The 14,945-nt window shown below is 43.6% G+C and overlaps 1 protein-coding gene across 3 annotated transcripts in view; it reads left to right on the top strand.

Moving 5' to 3' along the window:
- Positions 1 to 14,945, top strand: part of ARHGAP32 (Rho GTPase activating protein 32) — a 263,491-nt gene that overhangs the window by 167,479 nt on the left and 81,067 nt on the right. For 2 of the 3 annotated variants that reach the window (XM_074848691.1, XM_074848692.1), the window contains 3 exons: positions 9,127 to 9,264; positions 11,403 to 11,495; positions 13,180 to 13,302. In XM_074848691.1, coding sequence (XP_074704792.1) covers positions 9,127 to 9,264; positions 11,403 to 11,495; positions 13,180 to 13,302 — 354 coding nt within the window. Of the gene's footprint in view, positions 1 to 7,393; positions 7,416 to 9,126; positions 9,265 to 11,402; positions 11,496 to 13,179; positions 13,303 to 14,945 lie in introns of those variants that run through there. The other variant, XM_074848695.1, reaches the window with a different exon arrangement.

Here is a 14,945-nt window from a genome sequence, read left to right on the forward strand (position 1 = left end):
GGCTGGTAGCCTCCAAACTTCAGAAGCTGTGAATGTGCAGACAGGCTGTGGGATGTAGGCATTAAGCATAATTGCAAACTGATACTGTTAGAGACTGTAGAGCAAGTTTGCAATCAAGGGCTTGGGGTTTGACAGATAAGAGGGAACTGACTTTCTGTTGTTCTAATGATGCATTTTTTCACTGATCTGTGGTTTTAAAATACTGTATTTATTTCAAACTTTGTGGTTTACCTTTTTAAAAGACCCCATTAGGGATATTAGATATTACAGATGGCCTGTCTTAAATGTTTCATCTCCTGGGTCTTGGCAACACTTTTCAATGTTTCTTCTTAAAACTGATGCATGCAGCTGCCAAAAAAGCAGCTATTTTTCCATTTTGGCTACAGCTTCAGCTCTGTTAACAAAACTTCTCCAAAGCTGCTTCTGTTTCTTGTGCTTTCTAAATAACATCTTTCCTTGAGGTTTGGTCAGCTCCATCTTTAACATACCTGCTTGCATACCTTTTTCCTCGAGATGTTAATATTTTTTATTTCTGTAACCCTACCCAAAGGTGTTGGAGTAGGCGGAGATGTTCTCTCAGACATTCTCTGATAGTTTTTTGGGGGGGATGCAAGGGGAATGGGCTGCAGGAGCAGCCAGGCTCTCACGTGTCCTCAGGAAAGAGCATCTCTCACTGCAGCTCTTGAAGATGATCTTAGTGATGTTTTCCAAATACCGTTACCATTTTTTTGCTTCATTCTGGGGTGTAAGATAAATGGGTTTGTAATGGAAGCAGTGTCAGATACAGCACAGTTTTAATTATTCCATGCTTCTAAGTTTCTGTTATTTTGTAAACGATGTGATGGGCATGTGTTCTGTTGTGTAGCAGCCGTAGCTGTGGTTATGGGGCTTTTTCTTCAAACAGCTTCTTGGTTTTGGACCTACAAAATCTTTTCTTCCTGGCAATTAGTTTTAACAAAAAACATGCTTATGTGTTTTGGTTATTTAAAAAAAAAATAAATTAGAAACTCAGCCGTTTGCTTCAGTGATGTGCCCAAGAAATGAGACTTAAGAAAATTGAGATCTCTATCTGTCTAAGCTGCTGTTGCAGCTAACCTCAGGCAAGTCATTTTGAAAGGGGTTTTTTTTGTTTTGTTTTACTAACCTCAGGCAAGTAATTTTCAAAGGGGTTTTTTGTTTGGTTTGTTTTAAAGGATAGTGGTTCCTGCTTACTTTGTTGAAACGCTGTTTCTTCTCTGTGGTTAAGTGTTGAGTAGCTTATAGCACATTTGGGGCACAGGGTAAAGAGGCTGTTGTATTTAAATATATGCAATGTCCATACAATCCTTTGCAAATATATATACATTTGCTCATTGCCTTGCTACCTGTAGGGTGGTCGAATATTAGTTCCTCTTACTTACCAGCTGGTCCGTTGTGGCTTTTGTGGCTATAAGCTCATGTTGGGTTATTACTTTAGTTTTTTGAAGTGTAGAAAAGCAGTCCCCCGTGCTGGGGCCGCCCTCCCCTTCGCCCCTGTGTCTCTCTGCGACCTGCTGCTCTTTATGGTATAATTTTACTAAAGAGATGATTGATACTGAATTGTTTAAATTATAACGTGTCGGGAGAGCAGGGGATTTCATTCACATGTTGAGAGTTGTAAATCCTGTTTCCAGTTCATTAGGAGTCTGCCATTCAGAAGTAGGCTTTCTGGTGGGAGGAAAAACGGTCGCTACAATTTCAGGTGCCATAGACGTGGGATGTTTGCGTTAGGTCTTCTTAGGGTGCCCTTATTTCTCCATACCTGTACAAAAACAATTGCCTGAGCCAAATATTTGCCTGCTGTCTGAATGCTTCTGGCAAAGCTGCTCGGAGGAACCACGGGAAGGTCACGGCTTGTTTCAGCTTAGCACGCAGAAAGCCGCCTATACCTGGTTGTGTGGTGAGTTTCCAAAATTGCTCAGAACAAGCAGGGATAATGCTGCTGTCGTTCAGACCAGGTCTGGGGCAGCCTTGTGTTCCCACGTGTGGCTTTAGTTTTCCTATCTGTAATTGGAATCAGGGAGCACAAGGAAGTATAATTTTTAGGGGAGGAAAGCTTCAGCGGTTTCCATTAAAATCTTTTTTCCTGCTGATTGCAATTAATTGATAATAAACTGATAATTAATGCTGAAAGAGATTAATTTGTTCTGTGGAATAAGGCCATTAAGTATTCACCACATAAGTATACTAAACTTTCTTCTCTGCCTTGCAGTCTGTCCATACGTATGTTCCTTCCTCTTGTGATAGTTGGGCTCTCGTGTCCATTTGCTGCGATTCCAGGTGGAGCGCTGATGTTCTAGTGGTTCCATCTTTTTCACCTTATTTAAATGTCCCTCCTGTCCTATTTTATTTTCTTCTAATCGTAAGGATGCCTGACAGCAGCATGGGTGTCCCACTACAAGCTGTTGATGCTGTCTTCTAAGCCAGGTCTATTCCAGAAGTGAACATCGTCTTCCTGATGTCCTCGCTGTAGTAGTTACGGTGCTGAGCGCTCAGCACTGCCCAGCTCCGCCAGCTGAAAGGGTCACGGGAGCAAGTGCTCATGGTTGCTAACTAAAATTTATGCATTTGTCAGTGGGGTGAAGCTGATGCAAATGTCTTCCAGCTTAAGGAAGAGCTGTAATGAGTTTCAACAAGGCCAAGTGCCAGGTCCTGCACTTGGGCCACAACAACCCCCTGCATGGCTACAGGCTTGGGGAGGTGTGGCTGGAGCTGTCTGGAAGAGAAGGATCTGGGGGTTCTCATTGACAAGCAGCTGAACAGGAGCCAGCAGTGTGCCCAGGTGGCCAAGAAAGCCAACGGCATCCTGGCTTGTATCAGAAATAGTGTGACCAGCAGAAGCAGGGAGGTGATAGTCCCCCTGTGCTCTGCACTGGTGAGGCCACACCTGGAGTGTTGTGTCCAGTTTTGGGCACCTCAATCCGAGAGAGATCTCGAGGGGCTGGAGCGAGGGCAGAGGAGGGCAACGAGGCTGGGGAAGGGCCTGGAGAATAAATCCTGTGAGGAGAGATTGAAGGATCTGGGACTGTTCAGTGTGAGGAGGAGAAGGTGAGGGGAGACCTCATCACTCTCTACAGCTCCCTGAAAGGACGTTGTGGAGAGGTTGGTGCTGGTCTCTTCTCCCAGGGAATTAGTGACAGAACAAGAGGGAACGGCTTTAAACTGCAACAGGGGAGGTTCAGACTGGACATGAGGAAAAGCTTTTTCCCAGAAAGAGTGGTCAGAGAGTGGAATAGGCTGCCCAGGGAGGGGGTGGAGTCCCCATCCCTAGATGTGTTTAGGGGTGGTTTGGATGAGCTGTTGGGGGATGTGGTGTAGGGGAGAACTTTGTAGAGTCGGGCTGAGGGTTGGACTTGATGATCCCAAGGGTCTTTTCCAACCTGAATGATTCTGTGATTCTGTAATGCGAGCGTTCCCTGCCCTGTGGTGGGAAGGAGTAAACTCCTGTTGTCAGTAGTTCCAGGAGCAGTGAAAGCGAGCATCCATCCATGCCCTCAGGTGAGACCTGGAAGTGTACGAGCCAAAAAGCCTTGCACTGCCGAGTGTACACTTTCATTCAGACATGAAGTGGCTTTATGTTGCCTTAGTGCAAACTCCCTTTAAGTTTTAAAGATTTATAATTTCCCTAAAGTTATAATAATACACCAGAAGTCATGAAATCAGCCGGGACATTTTGGTAAACAAACTTAAGCTTAGATAAAGCACCTATGGCACCAGCTAAAAACACTTCCTGGGTAAACTCTAAGTGATGGATTTTATCAGTCTTGTTTTCTGTTTTGACTAAATTTCTAAGCCACTTTCCAATGTGACTTGAAATAGAAAAAGGGCTAAAGGGTCATGCTGGAATAACACGCAGAACCCAAGACCCAGACAGCTGTAAAAGTCACCCACATGGCAGAGTTAAACTCGACTGGTGGATGCTGGCATTTTTCCAGCTATTTAATACGTGGTGTTTTCTTACTCTAGGGTCAAACTGAAGTGACTTTTGCCATATACTTTCATCTCATTTTCTGGTCTCAAACTCCATGTGGACTGGTAAGGTTCATGAGAGCATCCATGTGATTTCTCTCAGGAAATAAGCATTTGAACCAGAAAAGAAAGGTCTATGCCTGTCTTAAAATAAATAAATCTTAGGTGCTACAGAGAAAACAGACCGTGGGACAGGAAGGTTGTGTGTGTTGGAACCCAATAGCACCCTGTCTGGCTTGAAGAGGCAATGATGGACAAAAAGGAGTCCTATCTGCACAGACATAGGCAGATTCAGCTGGAAACGTAGTCTTTTGCTTTTTCTTACATAGTGTGGGGAAAGGAGATCTGTAAATCTTTATGATAAAATTTTGGCATATCTGTTTTGTAAATGGGTCGTATCACAAATACTGACAACAGATGAACTTCTTTTGTGTCAGCTGGATGCCTCTGAGTAAGCCATTGATTGTTCAGTACACAACGGGGGGAAGAATTGCTTCTTGCCAGATCCCAGGTGAAAACATAAAAATATTCCTGTATGGAACTGGCCTTGTGCTTGTGGGAGCCTTGTTGTGTTTAGGGTGAGAATAAATTTGGTAAGAGATGAATCCCCTTGGTTCTAGCTGGTCCTCAGAGATTAGAGGGGCTGGGGGTGGCTGGACTGATCCCTTGACAGGAATGACAATTGGGGCCATCACTATAGGTCTGACCCAGCCCAGACAGCCCATACACTCTGAGTCTGGTTGCATTCAAGAGAAGCCGTCAGATTCACAAATAGTACGGTTTATTTTCATGCAACATCTACAGATTCTTCAAGATGGCCAGTGATAAATGCACAAACTGCAGGTTGGCTCTGGAGCACTACTCAAAAGAAAAAGGATTGCAGTCACACACACACAGTTCCCGGGGATACACTCGGCGTAGAAGAGGAAGTCTAACCAAAAGGCACCCTTCTGGGGGGGCAGAGCACAAACCTGTCGATCTGTCCCTCCGATTTGGTGTCGGATTATTGTCCCTCCAAGTTAGGTACAAACTTGGGGTACTATTTATCTTAGTAGGTATGGGTGAGTGGGTGGGACTGTGGTCAAATCATTATTTTTTGAGTAATGACATAATTCATTTCGTGGTGCCAAGGGGTACAGCTGGTTTTTGTGGGAAAAAGAGGGAGGACAGGAAGCAAGGTCGACTTGGTACGGTGGGTGCAGCTGGGTTGTGTGGGGAAGAAGGGAGGACGAGGCACAGAGTTGGACGGTTGCTACAAAAAACCACATTTCGAGGGAAACGAGTAGAACAGGAGATAAATCCATCCTTGAAGTGAAAGAATCTTTAACCAAGTAACAAGTGATAGGACAAGAGGGAATGGCCTCAAGTTGCGCCAGGGAAGGTTTAGACTAGATGTCAGGAAGTATTTCTTTACAGAACGGGTTATTAGGCAGTGGAATGGATTGCCCAGGGAGGTGGTGGAATCCCCATCCCTGGAGGTGTTTAAGAGTAGGGTCGATATAGCGCTGGGTGATATGGTGTAGATGGGAACTGGCAGTGCTAGGTTAATGGTTGGACTAGATGATCTTCAAGGTCCTTTCCAACCTAGTTGATTCTGTGATTCTGTGATTCTGTGAATGGGACCGCACGGCCTGCACCCTGCTTCGCATTCCTCCTGGGCGCCACATCAAACACAAATCACTGGACCTTCATCCCGTCGTGTGTTTATTCTGGGCACTCTGGGTCAAGGAAAATGTGTGCTTTCGCAGATTTCTCACTGTTTTGCTGTTTTGCCTTCCTCACGCTTCCGATACCTAACAGAGCCCCTCTTAGAAATGAGTAAGGTTTTTGCACTGGTCAGTTGAAGGGTTTGCAAGGTGATGGAGCAGAGGTGGGTTGTTTTAACTATGAGAATGAAAACACAAAGGATGTTTTAAAATACCTTCTTCTTACATTTGCTTTTCCCAGTCCAACAGTAGCCAGGCAGCGCTGTGATAAGCAATGTCCTTCTGTTAGTTGTGAAACCACCCCCACTGAGCTGTGACTGTCCTGTTGTGTGGTGTGTTGGGATGGAAGGGAACGCTGCCCACTCCAAGTATCACCAGATCAGCATAAGGGAGTATGTAAACCTCTGGCTGTGGCTGTGTGTCGTCCTCCTTAGGCCGTTTGACCAGTAGAGCTAAAAATATTGCTAGTGGAGCTGGGGTGCTGAGTCCTTGTCCCTCTGAATCTTGTCTCATGCCCTGTGAAGCCTGGGTAGCTTTTTATGATCTGCAATCTTGGGTATAATGGGTTTAGTTATGGAAGGTTCAAATCTCTGGCTCACTGGAAATTAAATCATCAGTTCAGTAATCTCTAATATTTTTTTTTAGCATGACATTTCTTCTTGCTTTGATAATCGGAAAAAAGTAAGCAGCTCTGTGCTTTGTGCTGAAATCTCCCCATTATTTCATCATACCTTTAATCCTACACAGCATACAAGAGTAAGGGAGAACAGATCAAACTGTAGTAAAAGTAGGAATGAACCCAGATTTTCCATTTTGTGAGAAATTCCATAATTGTCATGATGCTTTTCATTGTGAACATTTCTGTAATATGAAATTCCAAAAAATACTTCGACTTTGTTCAAGAGGGGTTTTTTTTAAGTCAGTGGTCAATTTTTCCTTTCAAAGATCATGAAACTATTTTACGGCAATATTAAAATCTTTGAGACTTGATCTTTTATTTTTACAAAATTTGTCATACCCAGGTTTTTAATCGAAGGTCTGAATCTGACTGTGTGCTTAACTTCACCTCTATTTTTATGTCCCGTTGAAATTAATGGGATTTAAGTATGTGCTTCTGTAAATCAGGACCATCAATAATTAAAGAACAGAAAAGTAATTATTGAATTGGAAAATTAGACAGTGATCAAAAATTTATTTGAGCAACAATTTATGGAAATCATTAAAAATGTGAAGAAGGCATTTTTGCCTTATGAATATTATGTGCCCGCAGCACCAGTAATGTTTAGCTTTGCTATAAAACACAGTTGACAACGTGAGACCAACTTAACAGTCACTTACTTGTTTCTACTATTTTATTAACTCCCTAAATTAAAAAAAGAACCCTTTTCCAAAACCCTTCTGGCACTTTAGAATTTGCAGGAAATGGGAGCAAGATGTACAATTTTTATATTGATATAGTGAAACATTTTTGATATAGTGAAATGTTTTTGGTATTGAATGAGGTCACTGTTGTTTCTGAGCTTTGGCTGTGCCACTCTGGAAGTCTAGCTGAGAGAATTTAGCCTTTATTTTCTTGTGATCTGTACTGGAGATCTGAAGGGAAGCATTAATAGTTGTCCAGTTCCTTCCTAGATCGCTACAATTTCACTCCAAAAGGGCCATTGAATGACTCGAGCGTGTCCAGAGAAGGGCAACGGAGCTGGTGCAGGGTCTGGAGCACAGGTCTGATGGGGAGCGGCTGAGGGAACTGGGGGGGTTTAGTCTGGAGAAGAGGAGGCTGAGGGGAGACCTCCTGGCCCTCTGCAACTCCCTGAAAGGAGGGTGCAGAGAGGGGGGATGAGTCTCTTGAGCCAAGGAACCAGCGGCAGGCCAAGAGGGAATGGCCTCAAGCTGCACCAGGGCAGGGTCAGACTGGCTCTTAGGAAGGATTTCTTTGCAGAAGGGGTTGTTGGGCGTTGGAATGGGCTGCCCAGGGCAGGGGGGGAGTCCCCATCCCTGGAGGGGTTGAAGAGGTGGGTTGACATAGCGCTGAGAGATCTGGTGGAGTTGGGATCTGTCAGTTGGGATCTGCTGGGTTAAGTACGCTGGATTATAGGTTTCACATTTACGATTGCCTTGCGGGCTTTGGATATTAATATGAAAGTGATACAACAGAATATGGCAGAATAGTGACGGGGAAGTCGGGGTAGGCTGTGCTTTCCCACGTCCCATGTGAAGAGGGCACGGGCTGTTGTTCTGCCAGCCACGTCCAGCAGGTCTGGGGTCACGCTCTACAGCCGCTTTCCCCGGTGACCCGTCCCCTCTTACACCATGCATTTCCCTGCTTTCCCTGCAGGTTGCCAGGCATCCCTTGACCGGTTTTAATCCTTGGCCCTGCCTTTGAGTGGCCAGGAGCAATCTAACTCCTTCCTCCAACACCTTCTTCCGAGTCCTTGCGCTGTTTTCCCGTGCTGGCGGGGCACTCGTACCACGCAGCTGACATTTGTTGCACGCTTTGTTTTTTCTCATCCTTTCCCAAGGGAGACAAACTGCATGTGGAGTGTGAAGCAGAGTGTGTAATGCTGCTAGAGTTTTGGGGTTTTTTTTTTAAATATGGCCATACTGTTGATTTTAGGAAAGACAGACTCAAAGTGTGCTTTGCACTTGAAATAGGAGGTGGGGGGAGCTTTGTGGAGGTCTGTGGTCACTGAGTTAGTATCCACATCTGTAAAACAGAAATAGTCTCATTTTAGGGGCTGCCTGGGAGTGTTGAGGGGATTACTGACTGTTCATAAAGTACTTTGACCTGTAAACTGCTGCATTATTACAACATTTTTTATTGATCATAATAAGCCGTGGAGCATTTAGAAGTAGTCATTAGATATTAAAAGCTTCACAAAGCAAATTATGCTGTGCTGCCGTGGTCCCTTCCTTGTCCCCTGAAGCAGTATGTATCTTGTCAATATTTTAATTGGGGAAACGATACGCAGTCAGGAGTAAATCTTCAGCTAGTGTTATTCATCATAGATTGTTTTTTTTAATTCAGCTGAAGATTTGCCTGGGGCGCCTGACAGAAATTTTGCAAGCTTCAGATCCCTGATTGTGTATTCTTCTACCTACGTAGAATCTAATTTCACGCTCTTTATACAACCGTTTTGTAATTTACATTTGTGCAAAGACACCTTGTGTATGAAAATGCTACAAAATCCTTGTAAGTTAAAAGCTTTGGATAGGTCTCATAATGCTGCACCACATCCGAACCCATGGTTAAATAATTAAAATAAGAACACTAACAGCTGGCTGGCTACAAATTAAAACATGAAAATACTACTAAGGCACTTTCATCGCTTTCAAATGTTTTGAGGAGAAAGATGGCCAGATCTGTCTGCTACTTCATCTAACCCGTATTGGTGAGGAGCTTATAAAAGTGTGATTCTCTTCTCCGTTTATGCAGGGGAGGAGCTGGATCGTGAAGCGGAGTTATGAAGATTTCCGAGTACTTGATAAACACCTTCACCTATGTATTTATGACCGGCGCTTCTCCCAGCTCTCAGAGCTACCCCGCTCCGATGCCCTGAAGGACAGTCCGGAGGTAAAGTATCAGCGCTGTAAACATTTAAAGCACAGTCACCAGCAAGGGGTTGGAAGATATTTTCAAATATGTCCGAAATAGTTTTAATGTGGCCTGGGTTAGATTTGGAAATTGATTGCTGGTAATAAGATCAGTATGTGTTTTCTACCCTTAATTTCAGTGATCTAAAGGGACATGCCCTGCACGTTCGTGTGAATTAACGTGCTGCTAAATGTGGAATGGTTATTGGGAGTGTCAAGAGAGAAGCTGTCCTGTTAGTACCTTGGATAAGAATTTTGTTATGTCTTTGGAAACGTTTTTCAGCAATGTGGATATTTCCTGACTTAATGTTAGCAACTTAACATTCCTAGGAAATCACACCGTTACAGGGTGCAGCACTGCGAGAGTACTGCCATTTGGAATGCTAGACTTACGTTTATAAACTGAAAACTACTGAAGCTCTTTTTTAAGAGCATTTGCATTATTGCATTATTTAAATGGTCTTTAAAAAAGCTTAAAGAGGTTTTTTTTCCTAAATGAATAAGAGGTATTTTTCATTTCTTGACTTACCTGGGATATGGTGAGCTGGAATTCCTTCAGCTTCTTGCCTGTTGATAATTTAGAGATTTATTCACGTCCAAAATAATCTCCTGGAAAGTAGCAGGTGCATCTTGACTGCATCATTTCGGAAGATGTGCAGAGGGAGGCAATGTAACGCGTGGCAGCAGAGGTTATTTGATCCAGGAGAGCATAACAAAACTGTTTGGCCTCAGTCTGTCTGTGGGAAGAGCGTGTATCACGGTGACGGGCTGTGCCCGTTGCTTCATTTCACAGGTCGCTTATTCCTGGGACCTGTAGTTGTATGCTTGTCCCCTACTATCCAGCACAAGTATGGAAAAATCTTGACGTGCTGTGTCGGAAGGCTGATGTTGCTTGCCCACGAGATGTGTAGCTGGGAAGGGAAATGAGGAAATCGAGGCCATTCCAAGCATTCAAAGGAGAATCCATCCAGCATCTATAAATCAGAGTCTGTGTTCTTTCAGTGCCGGGCGGGTGAGGATTGATTGCTTTAGAACAGCACACAACAGCTGAAATCAGTACCCTGCTGGAGTCTGCAGGGCTGTTGCCACTGAATATAGGAAGTTGGTAGTGCAGTCCCATTGCTCATCAGAGAATCTGGTTTATTAGTCGCTTTGGCTTAAGACAGGCTATTTCTGAAGAGAATTGAAAGTTTCTAGTCTCTTAAGTTCAGCAGAAGCAGAAATAGGATAATGAATTCCTGGGTTTATTTTCTTTAATTCTATTTTAGGCATTCCTTTCTCTTACATCTTTATTTGTACAACTGATTTAATACGTACTTTATAGCATGAGCCTGAAAACCTGCATTATATCTGTAAGCAGAGAAGATGTAAAGGTGTTAAATAGCTCTACTGCTCTGTGAAATTCAATTCTGCAGCCGTGTGGTGCCTTGTACTATATTTTTTTATTTTGAATTGACCACATTGAAGAAATGTTTGAGGAGAGCGATGTTTTAAACAGTCCTACAAACTCTGGGCTACAATAGTGCTTTATAACACTGTCACTGAAGCTGTGGAAAGACCTCACCAGCTTCTCTTTCATAAAAGCAAGTTTATTGTTATAGAAGGGACATTGCTAAGTGTATTTTTAAAACCCTCTTCTATTATTTGAAATATAACTCTTTCTCCAAGGAGTCAGTCTGAGTGGCCACATCCTTAAGGGTTTGCGAGTGGGTGGAAATGGCAGCCAGCGTTTCGTTTCTCTAAATGGTTCTCAGATGTGTTTGATGGCCACAATACAAATCGTTTGTGTGTGTGTGTGAAATTCATGATGAGAGGAAGCTTTTAGATTTAAGGTATCTTGACAAGGGGAATCATGAAAATCTACACATCTTATCCAAATAACATTATGCTCTTCACAGGAAGCTGCTTTTTCACACGTGTTTTTTTTGTGTGTAATCATTGTAACACTGTGTGTAGTTTGCTGCCCTTCTCCAAATGACAGATTTCCTTGCAAAAGGGAATGTATTTCTATAACTCTTGCCTGTGCCAACGGATAATTTACAGTCTCTCCAAGTCTGGAGAAGTGTCTCCAAACTACGGTGTATTAACAGAAAACCTGTATGTTTCTTTCTGTTCCAGCTTGTCACCCAGATGCTGATGGCTTACCTGTCACGTCTCTCAGCCATCGCAGGCAACAAGATAAACTGTGGGCCTGCTCTCACATGGATGGAGGTACAGTCTGAAGCTTAGATTGTTCTTTGTTTCCTGACCTTGGCAGCAGAGCAAGCCACAAATGTGCTCTCTTGCCTCTCCAGAAAGAGGTATAACCCTTCCAGACCCATTGGTGTCACTGAAACACTATCCTAAAGGCTTTGTTCCCCTGTTACCAGCATGTAGGTGGCCACAAAAGGTATAGAGCAAACAGAATCAGATCCAGTGTTAAGAATATAGGAGCTTTTTTCCCCTCTTGCTTGGATTTTGTCACCCAAAGACACATCATTCTGCTGATATTCACAAATAAAAGGAGGTGGTAATTCTAGTGATGCAGTGAGTGGGTTTATGGACCACCTGGGAAAGTCCAGTTCATGGCTGAAGTCTCTGAGTAATAGGTTGCAGAAAGCACACACGTTCTTACGCTCCTTTTGGTGAGAAAACACTGCAAGTATGGCAAGTTTCTAGAACTGTTGGAGCTGTCTCAGTGATGGTGTTTTGCCTGCCCTGTTTTTTTTTTTCTTTTATTTTCCCTTGCGACAGCTAGAGAAACAATTAATATTATCTGCTCCTGTTTGCCATCGCTGTTGGTTAAGCTGCTCAACAGAGCCTGCGTTGTGCTTGCAGTGGCACTGTTTGTATATTGTGAATTGCAGCTGCAGCTTTGGTTTCTCTGTTAATGCTCTTCTACCATCTTAAACAATAGACCTTGTTGGGCACCAAGCGCAGGAAAGAATGGGGCAAAGTGACCAAGGACACCTGTCCATGTCAGCGGTGCTGGTGCTGATTAGTCTGAGCAGAGATATGTCTGTCTTTCCATCGCCTGATGATGTTGCTGTACACCAGGAATAGAAACAGCTATTATTAGACTGTTGCAATTCATTTTTAAACGGTTGTGATAAGGATTGAGTGCGTTTTCCTGCAATTTTCCCTGCAATTTTCCCTGCTGATATCCTCTTCACCTTGAAATCCTTTGGGATGAGAAGAATCTTGGAAACCACCTCAGCACAAAGGGAGGAAGGAAGTTGTAGAGAAAAATTGAACTGTAGAATTTACAGCAACACAGTGAACCTAGAGATTACAGAAAACCGATGGCATATGTGATACAGCATAACCTTTCCGATTAACTGAGAATCTTACAAAATTTTACACGGGTACAAAAACGTAGGAATGTTGAAAGTTGGCTGATGGTTGTAGGAAGGTGTGGGAGCTCTGTTTTCTTAAAAGAAGAAATAAAAAGGTGGGAGAAAGTTGAAAGTGACACTAGTTTTCGGTTTGACAGCATTTCCTCCTTACCTCAGTGCCTCTTCTTGAGCATTAATTCCACTTTGCAGAGAATTTTTGTAGTCCCTTTTGTGTTGCCATTTTAAGTACTTCAGGAAAAACAATACGATCTGGTGTTAAAGGGAGGTGTAAACATTCACTGTCATGTTCCTGTTTGTACACAAAGATGCACAAATACAGAATTTCCTCAGTAGTTGGATGGGGACATACGACCTTCTGAAATACTCTATGAATTGTTCTTCTGCTTCCTCTGGGGGTGTGCTGTGCCCTGCACTGTCTCTCCATGCCGCTCTCCTCAGGGGCCCCCAAGCTGTGCTGTCTCTGTGAATCAGCTTGAAGCCTCTGCCATGTATGAGCACCAATAAAATGCCTCCTCGCTCGTCCCCAGCTGCCTCACAGTCTCCTGTGCTCTTTATTTCAGATTGATAACAAGGGGAATCACCTGCTAGTCCATGAGGAATCGTCCATTAACGTTCCTGCTATTGCTGCTGCCCATGTTATTAAGAGATATATTGCTCAAGCAGCAGACGAACTGTCCTTTGAGGTAAATAATTAAAGGAGCTTACATTCCTTGTTGTCACATACAGAAGAGTGTAACGTGTGTGTCTGTGCGTCAGGAATATATTCAGACACTTCCAGAATGTTTTGTGAGGTGAAGCTTAGAAGATTCAGTTAAATATTCGATTTGCAATATGTTGGATGCAGGGAGGAGTTCAGTCATCTTTAAAATACAGCTTTACTTGGCACTAGTATCTTCTGATTAAACAGATGCTGCCAAGGACTCCAGCCTGGTCTCTGAGCAGCAGCAGACCCTGCATAGTTCATACTGTACAGTGTGTTAAAAGTGTGTTGTATCTGTTGTGGAAGGCTGTCCACATATGTGTGTGTGTGGACACGTGCCAATTTAGTTATTTATTGGCCAGTTTACACAACCTGTGTTCCTGTTAACAAGTCCGTGTCTAAAACCATTTTTAAGAGCTTCTGCTCCCATGAAAAATAAAGAACCAGACTGTCAAAGAATTTGGTACTCAAAGGGCAGGTGTTAATCTAAAACAGTTCTGAAAAACCTTACTTGCTGCAGAGTAGGAGCTGCTGTGGAGCAAAGACATGGAAGATCAGACCCTGGAAGTCTTTGGGTATCTGGCTCTTGTCTATTCTACACGGAAAGTGGCATTTTATGCTCTGATGGTTTATGTGCTCTTAGAGTATTCGCAGTGTTGTACCGAAAAGTGTAAAGGAAAACAGTTATTGCCCGAAGGAGTTTTTGTGATCACATTCTTAGCATGCAGCGCAGGAAGGAGAAATAATAGTGATAGTCTAGTGCTGCCAGGGTTTTGCTCATATTCAAAATTAAGTCATTTATTAGCGTACACCAAAGAACCATGCTTATCAGAAAGACGTGTGGGTATGTCATCTTCCAAGTTCAAAGGCAGGCAGCCAGGCTACAGGCTGTTTGTCAGTGTCTTGGTATTAATAAAGGCCCAAAGCTGCCACTCCCTGCTTGTAAAGCGTACAGCTCCATGCCAGCAGGCTCGCTTGGCCTTGCAACTGTCTTGCAGTCCAGCAAGTTGTCCCGAGGCCTAGGAGACAAGTGGGAAACCGAGGCACGTGTGGCTTTCCAAGTTCATGCAGTGAGAAGCCTTGGCAGAGCAGAAGTGGAATATGATCTGTCGTTTTACAATGTTCCCTAACCCACACCATCTCTTCGTGTTTAGGCTGTTGTTCATTTCTAATAGGCAGTTGCAGAAGTAGCTGCCTGGCATTTGCTCCCAAACACTGAGGAAAATACCTGGCTTCTCTGCTCGTTGTGGTGACAGCAGTTCCCTTAATGGAAATTTGCTTTGCTGTCGGTTTGCTGTTCCCTCGAGGAAATCACTTTGCTTCCCTGTGTCTCAGTTATCCCTGTCTGAAAAATGGGGATGTGGTGTTGTCTTTGCAAAGCACTTTGAGGTCCATCAGTGTAAAACATCTGGTAAAAGTTGGGCATTACTGTTCATTTTTGCTATACCTAACTGCAGTATTTACTTAGGTTCTGCCCCTTCTGCTCTGGCCTCTCACAGAATCGCAGAATCATCTCTGTTGCAAAGGACATTGAAGATCATCCAGTCCAACCATTAACCCAACACTGACAGTTCCCAACTACACCAGATCCCTAAGTGCTATGTTGACCCGCCTCTTAAACACCTC

Source organism: Strix aluco, chromosome 23, assembly GCF_031877795.1.
Source record: "Strix aluco isolate bStrAlu1 chromosome 23, bStrAlu1.hap1, whole genome shotgun sequence".
Taxonomy (NCBI): domain Eukaryota; kingdom Metazoa; phylum Chordata; class Aves; order Strigiformes; family Strigidae; genus Strix; species Strix aluco.